The 15508-nt window shown below is 40.0% G+C and overlaps 1 protein-coding gene across 2 annotated transcripts in view; it reads left to right on the forward strand.

Moving 5' to 3' along the window:
* Positions 1-15508, forward strand: part of CCDC178 (coiled-coil domain containing 178) — a 246907-nt gene that overhangs the window by 19787 nt on the left and 211612 nt on the right. For both annotated transcript variants that reach the window (XM_084848088.1, XM_084848089.1), the window contains exons 5-9: positions 2498-2532; positions 3371-3462; positions 10334-10528; positions 11831-12051; positions 14090-14232. In XM_084848088.1, the coding sequence (XP_084704214.1) occupies positions 2498-2532; positions 3371-3462; positions 10334-10528; positions 11831-12051; positions 14090-14232 (686 nt within the window). The remainder of the gene's footprint in view (positions 1-2497; positions 2533-3370; positions 3463-10333; positions 10529-11830; positions 12052-14089; positions 14233-15508) is intronic.

The following is a 15508-nucleotide window of genomic DNA, read 5'->3' on the forward strand; positions in this document are numbered from 1 at the left end:
GGTCCCAAGCCATGAAAGGCTTTAAAGCTAAACACTAGCACTTCAAATACATCTCATCAGAAGTTCCAGAATCAGTAGATAAACTCTAACTCTACCTTAGAATAATAAAGGGAAGTATAGGCTGTTGCATTTCTATGTACCTTCTCCTTCTTTAGAAAAATGTCCAACTAGTGGGGACATAATTACCATAGGAGTTCTTGTCTTACTCTGTAGCAGCAGCATGCCTCTCATGACATGGGCCGCAGTCCATGAAAGCTTCTGCTACAATAAAACAGTTAGTCTTTAAGAAGCCACTGGACTCTTTGTTAGTTGGGAGGTGTTTCATCTGTTCAGGGGAGATTTTGAGCTATCTTATTAAAATCAACCTGTCCTTTTTCTGCTTGATAAATGTATTTATTATTTAAAGTATTTTTACCCAGCTCTTCAGCCAAAAAGGCTCCCAGAGCACTTAACAGATCAATAAAAAAAACAGGACAGTCCCAGCCCTCAGGCTTACAATTTAAAAGTCAGGTCACAGAAGCAAAAAGGGAGGAGGAAACAAACAGTCATGACAGCTGCTTTGCTGAATTCTCAGCTTTCTTTAAGACAGGGGTGGGCAACTACAGGTGGTCTGCGGGGCATTTTCGACCCTCACGCCACACTCTGTGGGGTGCTGTGCTGTCTGTGGGACTCCTAGAAAAAATAATTGAAAAAACTCAGTGCCAAACCAATCCATAGGGCTCCATAGTGCTAAAAGGGTTAAATTTAGCTTGTGAGCAAACAATTTGACCTTTTAGCACTCTGTAACTCTAAAAGCACTATTATAGGGGGAGTTAAAAAAAATCTTTTTCACCACTGCCAGATTTGGCAGCACAGTATGCTGTGGCAGGGGCTGCATAAAGCTTATGGACCAGGTGTTGCCAACCACTGACTGAAGAAAAGAAAGTAGGTTTCTGGCCCTTTTACTTACTGTATTTAGGATTTTGCTGTTTTGGATTGACTTACAGTGGTAATGCTTGGATGCTCGCCCACTGCCATCCCCACTCCTGATATTTGAAATTTACTTTGAAATAAAAAACTTTGAAGTTGGCCCAAAGCAGATGGCACAATATTATTTGATCACCAGAGCAGGACTAATGTCCTAACAGTATGTTAAGTCACAATCAGTACCGCATATCAGTTGAGGGATATTGTCCCCCAAAACTTTAGGCAGATGTTGGGGCATGGGGGCTGTAGACGAGGGAGGGAATCTATTCTGTTAACAGTTGCCATTCTGTTGGTGGCCAGACACTATTGGGTCCAACCATTTCCCTTTGTTAACTGATAATAGCTTGCCATGACATGAAAGTTGTCATTAACTGATAATAGCTTGCCAACGACATGAAAGTTGTCGTTACAAGCTTGCCATGTTCAGGAATTTGATATATAAAATATGCAGCATCTTATATATATCCTAAACATTACTGTAGGATTGCCCCTACGGAAGGTTATATTTGTGTGAAAGGTAACTATAACCTGATTTGTCTGTCAGTGTTTATGTCTTTAAAGTATCCTTGACCAGGTTAGCTGGCATCCATACTCTGCTTGGAATACTGCATATCTTTCCCAGGGTTTCCAGATCCTCAAAACACAAAGCATTTTGACTTATCAATTCTGCTAGAAATAGCCAAAGGCATCTCCTTTTTAATTCACATCTTCATAGCCCATCTCCTAGGCTTAAAAGATGAGATGGGAGTCTTCCATGTAAGTCATTGCATTGGCTAAACTTGCTTACCTGGGATGTTTAGCTCTGTATCTCACCATCATTAAAATGAAAGATTCTTGTATGTCACCTCCTCACCTCACCTCCTCTGACCATTCGAAAATGAGGTGTGTGTTGCGTCTCCACATGTGATCCCTATGTTGTGAGTAGGTTCCTCCCACCCCACCCAGTTTTAGTTTCAAGTACCTATCTCCCTTTTGATCTCTTATTATATTCCTTTAATAAACATATTCTTTCAATCTGGACCTGTGGTTTTGGAATGAGTTTCTTACAAACTCCAAGGGAACGTTCTCCCCTCATCTGCCTATACCACCTGAGTGATATTACTGGGCTTTAAGCCACAGAGAAGTGGCTTAAAGCCACAGAGTGATGTGATATCACTGAGTGGTATTAAAGCCCAGAGTGATATCACTGAGTGATATTACTGGGCTTTAAGCCACAGAGAAGTGAAAGGGAGAGGACAGGCTGTGGCTTAACTGACTGGAGACTAGGAGTTTGGCTTCTGAGTAAAGGGACTTTTCATTGAGAGAAGTGCATTTCCTTCTGATGCAGGCTAATTAAGTGTGTGCAGTGACAGCTGTCAAAACAAAAGGTCTACCTTACAATAGCTATGGCTCAGGAAACTGTTTTAAAATGAAGCTGACATATTTCCATGCTTATATGTGGTTGTCTTACATGCACAGTCACATTATTATATACTCAGTGCAAATTCAAAATATGTAATATATTAATGAAGCATCTCATTTATATTTGCAGTACGATCATTTATATAAGTTGGAGAAAATTCCCTGGTAAGGATCTTTCAAGTTTGGATTCAGTAATTAATACTAGGCACTCTTCTAACAGAAACCAGAAACACCATCTGCAATCCTATACATGTCTACAAAGAAGTAGGTTCCACTGCGTTAAATGGGACTTACTCTCAAATAAGTGGTATAGGATTGCAGCCTAAATTAATTTAATAGATTTCTTCTCTATTTTGAATAGAAGTCTAATTTGACTGTTAAAAATAGTATATTACAAGATGAGATAAGGAGTTGTTAAATTTGAGCTCCTCTAGGTCAAGAACATTTGACTCTAGGTCAAGAAATACAAAAGTCACCATCTGCCATGACAGTGCTCATAACTGTTTTGGGATTCAGGGCAGGCAGGAGGAGGACCACCTGGTCCCATAAGGAGGAAAAATAGTGATGCAAAATGCTGCCTGGCCCAAAGCAAAAGATTGCCTTAGCCAACCCTAGGGCTGCTTTCCACATACCTCCACCCACCAGACAGACAGAAACCCATGTACCTCTTCCCTCCATCATGATACTATCATCATGTTGCTTGACAGTACAAGATAAGCGTAAATGACATATGCTCCTTGCCCCACAGAAATCCAGATGTGTGCAGTATGGGGAAATAATAGAGGGGCAGAACAGGAGAGGTAAGGGTAATAACAGATGACTGCCACCCAGCAGAACCATTTACATATAGAAATGTGTTTTTTAAATTCACAATGGGAACTGAGGGATTAAGGTGTTAAGCGAATAGCTTCATTAAAGAGATGGGTACTGAAGATGGATTTGAAATACCATATAGATGTTGGAAAGGAATTTCCAGGCTTAAAATATTGACTTAAATTTGCAGGGATACAGATACTAAAAGTATTGAAGAAACAAAAGCTATCTGGTTATCATTCTCTTCTGAACTGAAGGCTGAACAGTCATTATATTGGAAAGGTAAAAATGGTTGAGTATTTACTCAGTTTGCCAGAGTGTTATTGGTCAAACACTTTAGTTGAAATTATTTCTAGAGAGCTATTTATACTAGCAAGTTGCCCACCTAATGATAGGATTGTTTGAAATCTGCAGTACGACTCACTCTGTTATTTAGCGCTCAGAATTTTCAATCATTTTCATCAGGGAGAGATCAAAAGGAGGGGATCATTCTGTTAGGAATATGAATATCAGCAAAGCTCAAGCTTGTTGAGGTTCTCTGAAATCCAGCTTGATGCTTGTTCCAACTAATGCCTGTATTAGATTACAAGCTTCTTCTTTTTTTACGTGAAAATTCATATTATTTTCATGTGCATTTTTCCAAATGTATGCATCAATTGTGCACATCTTTGAAATGTATGCATTTTTCTCCCCATGATTAAAATGTGTTTGTGTGCAGTTTCAAATCTCTGCATTTTTAATGCACTTTGGGGGGGTTTTCACAGATCGCATTGCAAGCTCCGAAATACAGACTTCAGCCAGATTGCATTCAGGTCTGCGTTCAGTTTGGGGAGGTGCTAACTGAGTAAATTCTAGGAAAAGCCCCCCCCACACACATCTCATTCATCCTTTACTCGGTAGTGAAAGGACAGTTCCACTAGCACAAATGATGCTGCACTAGCAGAAACTAGATTCCAAACAATGTGCAAGAGGAGAATCCAGTTAAAATTATGTTTGCAAAATGGTGAGATTTGGCAGAACTTCACTAGCGCTGGTTGTGTTTGCAGAATGACACAGGTGGATACTGTCCAAAGAACCTTTTCCTTGCTGCTGTTCCAAGAAGGATACTATGTTCACTGATTGTACCATTCTTGCCATGGCAGACCTTAGTTATCTAGCTGCTTAAATTATGTATTAGTAGAAAAGAGAATTGTGTTTCCCCTGGTTGAGGAAACTGTCCTCTACTATGATGACATCTCTGCACCTGCCAGTCTGGAAGATTTGCCCCAAATAATTTGAATCTCTTTCTCAAGAAGCAAGGCAGATCCTCCTCAGTTTCTGGGAACCATCCACTTTCAGGGCACAGTGCCCACAACATCCATATGTTCTGCTAGGAGGTGGTCTGGCAAAAGAGAGTTAACCCTGGCATCTATGGGTTTGGGGCTCTGTCTTTTGTAGCTCAGTGGTAGAGCATGTGCTTTTCAGTGCAGAAGATCTTGTGTTCAAACCCTGACATCTTTAGGTAAGGCTGGGACTTTTCTTTGAAACCATGGAGAGTTGGTGCCAGACAATGTAAACTATACTGAGTTAGATGGACCAGTGATCTGACTTGATATAAAAGAAATACTGGGGAAAAGTGGTTAGGCAATTAGCTCTGTGGCAACCTCCAGGGGCTTTTCAAATATTTGCAGTCTTATTTTTTGTAGGCAATAATCACCCAGTCCTTGGACTAAAAGTTCTCTGCAAACTTTCCTGCAGTTTTTGCTATGACACATTTGAAGGAACAAACTTGAAATCAAATTTTGTACCCAGTTGGTGTAAGAGTCTGAGTTGAAGCTATACTTTTCACATTTTTTTGCCCCATTTGGGCCTCAGAGAATTCAAAAGGTCTGGAAGGGGGCCAGGATGAATTGACATAATGTGTGGGAGCATCATGGGAAAGATACAGAATAGATGATATATCATGTGTGGCATGAAACCTGTTTTTCCTATTTCACTTAAGGAAAAATAGCTCCTAGAACCACAAGGCCTGGTCTTCAAGTGCATATTATGCACCAAACTTTTTCCCATTTAGCCTGGTATCAGAAACTAAGCAATAATCAGACAGGCACTTGAGCAAAATATTACCAGCCCCTTTCTTTTCTGTTTGTGTCAACACTCATACTAGCTTACTGCTATATGTGTGCTTCGTTTTCACTCCATGTAAAGCAGTGGAAGAATCACAGCATGGACATTTCGTAATAATGTGAATCATCACATTTTTCTTCTTTGGAAGCATTAAAGAAAATTCAGGTCTCATTTTTTTTCTCATGGTTTTCACAATGCTGATACGTACACCAATCAGTTCAGGACAGCCCAGAGGTATGACAGGAACACCTTTGTCCTAGACATTTCACATATGTACAACAAAAGTGCACTGCCTTCAGTGCATTATCTGGTATACGGCTTGTGGTCATCCACGTTATAGCAATCATTTTGTCTTCTAAATGCTATGCATTACCTATAGGTGAATGAGCTTAGGTGAAACACATGTCTAAGTTACACAGGGTTGGATCCAGAGCACGGCTTAGCAGAGATCTGCACACTGGAGGATGGGGGGCGAGGAGGCGATCTTCATGATACCTCCTTCTGCCCGTAAACCCCCTGTGCCTCCTCGAAAGTTGCTCTGGAGGGCTGAAGGAGCACATGAGTGGAGATACAGCACAGCTAGAGGGAGAAGGGACAGAAATTGCCTCCTCACCTTCCTCCAGCAGGGAGCCTCTGTTGGAGCCCATTGTCTTCTGTAAACAGACAGAGCCCTTTTATTCATGGAATGGCCAATCTGGATCTAACCCATCATGTCTATGCTATTGTAATGCACTCCACATTAGTGCATGTGAAAAAACTTTCACATTTATATTATTTCTGTTTAAGCACTATTCATTTTTGGTAAAAGATAAATCAGCAAAAATTATAAATTATTGTGTGTTTCAATATTATTACATTATTAGATTAATATACCTAGACCAGTTTTCAGTTGTGCGCTAATTGCAATTTCATATTTGATACTGGGTAGTATAGAAATGTAATAAATACAATTTTGCCCATGTAACTGGCAGGTTGACTGTTTCCAGCCAATATGAAGAAGGAAGTTATGGCATAATCAGCCCAATCATAAGAAAAGAACCAAGGTGCCATAAAGCAAATAACTGAAGGATGCAAATACCTGTTAAATGTATGCCTGCTTCAATGGGGATACCATCAAAATCTCTTAGCACTCTTGAAATGACTCCGCATGCAGTGCATGGATTCAGTCTATCCAGCTGTAACCATGCTTTAGTACATTCACGGTATCTATTCAACTGGAGTTGTCTTGAGAGTCTTAGAAGATTGGCCATTGTCAAATTTATTGAGAGGGCCCATAACAGTTGTCCCTAACAAAAGTATTTGGTTGGTTGTCATATGGTACAGGTAGCTATGTGTCTACTGCGCTAACAATTCAGTGAATTTCTGAAAATCAACATTTTCCAGAGCTGTGCGCACAGTGAGAAAAAGGTCTCTTGCAATTGAGATTTGAGATGTATATGTTAAGAGTAACTTTGAAAAGGATATTGTGATTTTGAAACTTAGAAATTAAAACAGATTTTCTTTTGGCAAATATTTATACTGAAATGTACTCTAAAATGTAAACAGTTATATACATTTCAACAATAGTATTTCCGTGGATAATTTATCTTCACTGAAGACATTGATACCTACCCTGGTATACAGCTGGGCACAGTAATTTTGTTTTCATAAGCTTTGTGTATTTAAATATTCTTTAATGCTGTCAAAGCAGGAAAATATGTTTTTCTCTTGAAAGAACATGTAATGATAGTTATTCTTAGATAAATTATTCTGAAATTGTCCATGCATTGACTCTTCTACAACTTTACATGGAGTGAAAATGGAGCACACATATAGCTGTAAGGTAAATAAGGGGTGTGTAACATTTTGCCCTAGCAATTATACCTAATAGTGCCTTGTCATATTATTGCATAGGGCCTGTTCGTATGTCATGCTAACCCATGGTGATTAGCAAGCTATGCTGGGTATTTTGTTTTGCAAACAACCAACGTTGCTTCCATCAGACAATCAGGCAAACAAGCTAAATATCATTGTTTATCTCCCTTCCCCTTGCCTTCCTCCCCCTGTAGTCCTCCCACCTGGCTGGCCAAGTATCCCAGCTGCCTTGGCGGTATAAATCATATTCCACCAACCCTCACGCTGCTGCTACATCAGCAGCCTGTCTCTAATTGGACCGCTTCATACTAGGGGTGCCTTCTTCCTCCTCCGCCAGCTCCCCCCCCCCGTTCTTGGCCCAGTGTTGCTCCATACCCACTACATTCCACCCCCACTGCCGCCCCAATGCCCAAGCTCAATGCCCAAGCCTCTGCCGGTTCCCCATTCTTGGCCGTTTTCTTCCCTTCTCCTCCCTTGTCTTCTGTTCCATTCTACTGTGAACCCCTCCTCCCCTATGTCAATTCCGTCCCCATCACCCTAGTTTTCAAAGTCCTGATTGCAAAGCCTTTGCACTTACCTTTCTCTCCCTCCGACCTGCTTCCCGGATGTCACTTCATTACCAAGCCAGATTTTCAAGCCTTTGACAGCTCCCCTTTTCCCTCGCACTTTCAGCTAAAAAGAGGGTGTGGGGCCTGCATCTCCTTGAAACTTTGCAGGAATGCCACAATATTTTATAGAAAATATTAGGGCCCACCTGATGCCCCACTGGATAATTGTGCTGGTTTGCATTTTTGGGAACTGTGGCACTATTTCACAGAAAAGCCTCCAACTCTGTGACAGTTTGCAGGAATGGGGCCAAATTTTATATACACACTCCCCTTACTGGGGTGCACCTGATGCACTACTGGATAATTGTGCTGCTTTGCATTTTCAGGAGAATTGAGGTTTTACCCACTCATGAATGCGTTTGGGAGCGATGTGGGAGGGAGGGGAAGTCGCTTTGGAGCCAGAGACTCAGCTGAATGTGTTAAGAAAACAAGCTTGCTCAAGGTTGTTCCGCTGATTAGACACACAGGAGAGCAAAAGCCACCTTCTTTGCAGAGTGCATTGCCAAAGGGGGGGAGGGAGGAGTTGGGCGGCAAAGGGGATGGAGCACCAGCAGCAGCACAATTTGTCGCTAGGCAGATCTTGGGAACGGAGGTCAGTCAAGATGGTCAGAGCAGCGGCAGCAGTTTTGGCCACTCTTGCCTTTCAGTTCTGTAGGCGATCTCCGTAACCCATGCTGGTACGCCAGATGATATGCTAACCCACTGTAGGTAAAACAACCTCTGCTGCAGACCATGGGTGCTCCAGGTGGGTTGTCTGGGGGAAACAAGCCACTGTTGGTGGGAAAACAGCTCACAGGCGATGCGCTAACCCACCATGGATTGCTCCAAAAAATAAACCATTGTGGGTTAGTGTGTCATGCAAACCCAGTCATAATTTCTGATAGCAGGCAAAATGGAAGAAAAAAATATTGGATAGAATGCAGTTGAAAGAGCAGGGTTCAGGGCTCTAGGTGCTCTTTTCTGTTTAAGCAAAGTCTGAAAAACAAGATTTATTCCAAGGGTGTTATACACATTTTCCACGGTCTATTCTGCATCTTTTCTATGATGCTCTGTAAATGATTTCAACACATTGTTGACCTTTTCCAAATGGGGCAAAACGTTTGAAGATTACAGCTTCAAGCTCTAATACCTACTAGGTATGATAGTTGATTTTAGGACTGTTCCTTCAAATGTGCAAAAAGAGATTTTGCAGAGAATTTTTAATCCAGGACTGGAGTTAAAACCCAGGACTAAGGTTAAAAAATTGCAGAGGTTACATGGTCCCCATAGGATTGCTACAACACAATGCTATAACGGGGCCTTGCCTTGCCTCATGGTCTACTAGTGTAAATAATTCATTTGATTTGCACCTATCTGAATCCTATTCATCTGGACAGTCAATGTTCCTGTGCTGTTTTCCAAAAGATGGAAAAGCTCACCCTCAGGGATGGGAGAACCAGAGATGCTTGAGGGGGGATATTGGGAAAAGGAAAGCTTTGGTCAAGGATAAATACAAAGTAAAGGAGAATTGGGTGTGGGGAGAGAAACTGAGGTAAAGGAGGTAATTCAGTTTATTTGCAACTAGAAGCATCCTTTTATGAAAGCAGTCTGCATACAGACATACCTTCAAATTGGAGCAGGTGGGGGTTCAAAGCCAGCTCTGTTTCACCCCCACTTTCACTCTTCAATCAGTACATGTGTGGCCTCTGGGTTGAAAGCCCAGCTCCAACATTGTGGATCGGTTGTCTACTTTATTATTGCCCTCCTGCTTCCGCACCTGGAAAGCTTATCCACTGTAATGGCTGCTTGACATTGCATTGTTTTTTAAAGTTTTTTTTTTTTAATAAAAAGAAATCTCTTCCTATACTAGAGGGGAAGTCGTTTCCTAAGCAATGCAAGGGCCAGCCAATCAGTGCTGTGTATAATCCCACTCTGAGAAAGAGAGGGGAGTGGTTTCATTACTGATACAGGTGCTGCCAATCAACACTGTGCAAATTTTGTTTTTGCTCTGAACTGTAGGAACATGTGTCCTGTGAGCACATGTAAGCATCTGTTTATTTGGTGTGATCTTCATTAATTTATCTTGATATGTTTGAGAAATTTGGCCTGTGTTGTGTTCCCAGTTTTGTTCCAAAGCGTAAAGGTTGCAACAAATTGGATTTAGTGAAAGAAAGCTACTAAAGTAATTCATTCAAGTGACTTTATGGTAGAACTGGTCTGAATATGAGCTCCTGCTGGCCACATTCTTGCCCACCAAAATACCTTGAGTTTACCTCAAGAATAATTTGAGTAGTCAATACCTTGACTACTGCCGGTGAAAATAATCTTGGTCCTGAAATCAGCAAAAATGTGGCCTTTTTGGAAGCCACTTCATTTTATGTGTGTTGTTTTTTTTACAGAAGAACAATATATGCCCAATATCCACTGAAATGAGATGTTGATTTGTGTATAAGTTCTATAGTCCTGTGTAGCCATTCTAGGGCTGTGTAACATGCTAACTGTTTGTTTAAAAGGAAGCTCAAATGATTCATTTTAAAGAGATGTACCTGTAATATGAAACATTGCTACACACATTTCTTCCTTTTCCTTTAAAAAAAAATCTGAAGACATCCAGCCTTTAAAGCAGAAAACAACAGCTGTTTTGGCAGAGGTTACAGAGTTAGTTACAAGATTAGAAGATGAACGTAAAAAGGCTGAAGAAGCTTTAGAGTTTGAAAAGCGCCGTAGGAAAAAGCTATACCTAAGTGCTGATAAACTGTCACTTTGGAGGCTGCAACAGCTTCCAATAGCTGTTCAAAGAGGTATGACAATTAACCATATAACGGTAAAAATAATTAATTGACATGCTCATGAAACATGTCAGATTTTCCAAAACTGTATTAATTTACTGTTCAGAAATACTGTTCTTTTGGGGGAACTGTCTTTGCTTTCAGAAGCAATAGCATTTCCTGAGTGTTAAAGTAAGTATGATTTTTCTACCTGGCCATTTAAAATAACTGTGAAGATCTAATAGTCACTCCTGGGGAAGGCAGAATTATGTCAGCCTTTACCTTTATCAAACAGTGAATAACTAAACAAACAAACAAAAATAATTCAAACTAGTGCATCCAAGAAACCAAAATTCAAGCATTGTATTCTTACTTTTTAAGTTCTACTACATTTATTTTTGAATTAAAATTGTGTGTGTACATTTGTATGTATGGGTGTGTATATATTGGGGTAATGTGATTTGAACAAATAATGTGCATAAGAATGCTCACCACCCCTCATTGGGAATGTGTATATAATCTGTTTGTGAGGAGGGACTTGTGTACATTTCCTGGTCAATTTACAGGTCTTGGCAAATGTACATTCTCCAGGCATTATGTATAAGCTTAAACAAGCCATGGGGAATGTGCATGTTTCTTAGTGGCTATGCATATTGACTGGGCAATGTACATAATTCTACCAACGTATGCACATTTTCCAGTGTGTTTTGGAGATTATGCATATTGTCTGGAGAATGTACAAAACCCTGTTGTGATATGCACATTTCTCAAACCCTGTTGGAGAGTATGTATACTGAGTGGGAAATGCTTTGGGGTGAGGTCCTTATTCTTCATTTTGCCTGTTGGTGACTGTTGTTGTTCTTGGGAACTTTGTGGGAGTTTGGGGTGTGACTCCTTCTCCAGAAGGAGCTAAAGCCTAGCTCGGTCTGAGGAACTCTCCCTGCCTTTTTGGCTCCAGCTGTGGTAGCAAGGGGAACCTTTCACATCTATAGTGATAACTGTTAAACTCATGTCAGCAAAAATAGTTTGTTCTGTTGACTTACCTTAATGCTCATAGGTGCCTCATATTTCCGGGATTTTGTGTCTTGTGTCTCATATTTCTGGGATTTTGCTGGCAACTAGAGTATCACAGGCTTCTGTACAACATGTCCATTATTTTCCTTCAGAGAGATTAGTCACAGTGACTATTATGTGCGTAGAAGGTTTATGTGAAAGTACATTTCATAGAAAGTTGTACATACATTTGACAGTGTATCAGCTTATATTATATGTTCATTCATTAAATGCATTTGTCATCATTTTGTTATATTGCATAGCTTATTTTTTCTTCTACAGAATGGGAGAAGTTTTCAGAAGATGTTAGAGAATTACAGTGGCATTTTGAAGAAAAAAATCAGCAACTACAGGATGCAGTAACCCAACTGTCAAAAATAGATATAGCTAATGCAAAGATTCAGGAGCATATAGACTACATGAAGGAATACAGCCCTCTGCTGGGAGAAAAGCTGACTTATGAAAGTGATTCTATAGAAGAAGTAAAAAAAATATACATAGAGGTAAACAGACTAATATGTTCATAATTTTTTCCCATTGGGTTGGTACATGACCATTCTGCATTTCTGCATCCAAGTACCATTCTGTACATCTAGAGATAAATAAATGTGAAAGTATACCACAATGCACAGAACATTTCTCTTTTGAAGGCAGGAACTAAGTGTGATTACTTAAGAAATGCAAAGGCAGATTTATTATAAAAAATAGTGTATAGAGTTGGCCAAACTTTATACACACACACACACACACACACACACACTGTCTGTCTGTCTGTCTACCTATCCATCCATCCATCCATCGATCTATGTTAAACTACTTAGAAATATTTTTAAATATGGTAAGCAGTATATAAATCTATTAAATATTATTATTGTTAATAAAGTAAATATATAACCAACTAATAAAGTGGCTTTAAACTAAGGCTGCAATCCTATGTATGTTTAGACAGAAAAAGCCCTACAAGTCCCAGCATTGCCTGTGTTCCCCAGTTGTTGGGCTTTTTTTCTGCCTAAACATGCATAGGATTGTACTCTAAATCACAATTTTCTTTCAAATCAGAAATAACTTTATGGGACTAATGGTATAGTCCTATGCATGTTTAGACAGAAAAAAGTCCTATAACTCCTAGTGTTACCCAGCCAGCATTCCCTAGTTGTAGGACTTTTTTTTCTGTCTAACCATGCATATGAATGCACCCTAACTAACTTAGTCTTTTTTTTTTTTAAGGAGTTAATGCAAGTTGACTAAAGAAATACTTGCTACTTTAAAAAGCAAAATCCAAGATATTTCCAAAGAATAGTCGTTGGGAGGAAGTTTGTTCTTATTGGTTCTATCGAGTAGCATGGAACCTAATGTAAAAATTCAATAAAAAGAAACAGCTTCTAATAATTTCCTCACTCAAGCACATAATACCTTTCTTGTAGAAATTACAATCCTTGTTCTGTCTCACAACAAACCTCTGAGATGGGCTGCTTATATGCCTTTTACGGGTGGAACTGAAGGAACTGAAGAGCCCATGGAGTAATGAAATGAAGTGGTCTCCTAACTGAGATGTCAACATTATCCTTTGTACCACAATAGCTATACTAGAAGACTGGCTATGCTAGAACTAATTTCTAAAAGTTGAGATGATTGCAGGAATTTTAGGCCACTGAATTCATGGGCTTTGGAAGGGTCCCAGTAGTAAACATTCTAGAACTGATAGATCATTAAGCAAATAGTGAGAAATCAACTTCAGTTTCCTTGATCTTGTTATAGGTGGCCCATGCTTAGGCTGCAACCCTATATTCACTTATTTGGGAGTAAATCCCATGGAACTGAATGGGATTTACTTCCATGTAAACCTGCATAGGATTGGGCTGCAAGATGAGAAATTACATACTTGTGGCCATGCCAAGTGAATGGAATACCATACTGCTACTACTCCGTCTCTCTCTCACACAAACACGCGCGCACGCACGCACAGAGACACACCACTGGACATAAACTCATCATCGTGGTTCTTAACCATTTTATTGTTTGTCAAAAGGAACATGATAAGATTGTTGAAAGAATGGAACTTCCTGCATGAACTTGCAAGTGTGTGTATTAGGGGTTGTGTAGTTGAAATTAGATAAGAGACAAAGTAACGAGAAAGATTCTGAATAGTTGTTCGATTCTGAATAGTTGTTCGTCTAGGATGGAAATATTTAAATGCAGGCTCAGCAACACATCCAGCCATCAGTCAGTTGTATGTACATGTTTTAATTACTTAACAGTACAGTCTTACACATGGCTACTCAAGGGGGCTTATTCCAGTTAATTGGGTATAGAATTGCAGCATAAGTATCATTAAACTCATTGGAGTTTCCTTTTGAGTAAATAGATAAAAGATTGGAGTGTGTCACTTTTGATTTTATCCCTTTTAAAAGTGACAGAAAAATGCAACATATAAACATATAAAAGAGATAACTCTACATCATCATTATCAGGCAAATAAGTAGAATAATCTATCTGATATTATGAGCTTTCACTGTCAAACTATTTCTGTTCTTTTAAAAGGCAAAAGCGATATATGATATTGTTCATCAGAAACTAATTGTGGTAAGAGCTATACATGTAGAAATCACGGAAGAGTGTGAAAGGAAAAGAAAATCTATGTCTGAGAAAATCGAAGCAGCTGAGTTCTTGTTGAACGATCTTATGTAAGTGCCTTTCAAACTTTTATAGTATTGTTCTTCAAGGGCTCTCTGTTCATTTATGCTGACTTCCTTACAGAGTCAGCATACAGAAAGCTGACTTCATTACAGAGACAGATCTTGGATCCTTTGGAAAATGTTGTTGTTGTTGTTATGTATTTACATAGCACCATCTATGTATATGGTGATGTTTTTATTGGATACAATGAGTGAATGAGATGAGAACTTGGGAAGAAAGATGAGAAGTTTGGTCTTGGACATATTAAGCTTGAGACAACATTGACGTACCCAAGCAGAAATATCAGACGCAGTTGGATGGACATGTGAGATTGAATGGAGGATGAAAGATCTGGGACACTGTCCTATGGTGTCATTCCGCTAACACAAATTATGTTGTGCTAGCATAAGGGACCTCTAGTGTAATACCAATAGCTTTAGCTTGTGCAAGGGGATTCCCTGGAAAACCCATTGCACAAGCTAACGCTATTGGCATTGCACTAGAGGTCCCTTACACGAATGCAATGTAATTTGCATTAGTGAAATGACACTGTAGGATACTGCCCCTGGACTAGAGTGGTACAGCTGGGTGTCATCAACATATTGGTTGTTTTTAAAAGCTTTGGGAAGTGATGAAGTTACTCAGGGACAAAATATATAAAGAGAATAGTAGAGTGTCAAGTACAGAGCCCAATGGAAAGAGGGAAAGCAGAGGAAGAGTATCACCCTGTGGAAACATGGAAAGAGTGATCAGATAGGAAGAGAACCAGCTGAGGACAGAATCACAGAGACCTAGGACAGGGATGGGCAGAAGGTAGATCTCTAAAGTTTTGGACTTCAAGTCCCAAAAGCCCCTGCCAGCATGGGCAATGGTCAGGAATACTGGGAGCTGAAACCCAATACTGGAGATCTGCTTTCTGCCCATCCCTGACCTAGGGCAGAATCAAGTAGGTGAGAGTGATCAACTGTATCAAAGGTGGCAGAAATGCCAAGGAGGATATGAACTGAGTAGAGGCCCATAGAACTGTCAGTGAAGAGAACATCAGTGATTTTCGGGAGGGCAGTTTCAGTGGAGTGCAGTGGGCAAAAGTAGAGTTGGAGGAGAGAAAGTTAAGACAGTGGGAATAAGCAGCATGCTCCAGGAGTTTGGATAGAAAGGGTAGAAGGGAAATTGGGCAATAGTTGGAGAGGAAGGATGTATAAGGGGCTTTGGGGTGCAGGTGGGTTTTTTGGGGGGGGTTAGAATAGGGGAAACAGTAGTGTGTTTGCTATAGGGAAGGAGCCA

This window comes from Heloderma suspectum, chromosome 4 (assembly GCF_057233095.1).
Source record: "Heloderma suspectum isolate Gila_16-S chromosome 4, 16-S_ref, whole genome shotgun sequence".
NCBI classification, from domain to species: domain Eukaryota; kingdom Metazoa; phylum Chordata; class Lepidosauria; order Squamata; family Helodermatidae; genus Heloderma; species Heloderma suspectum.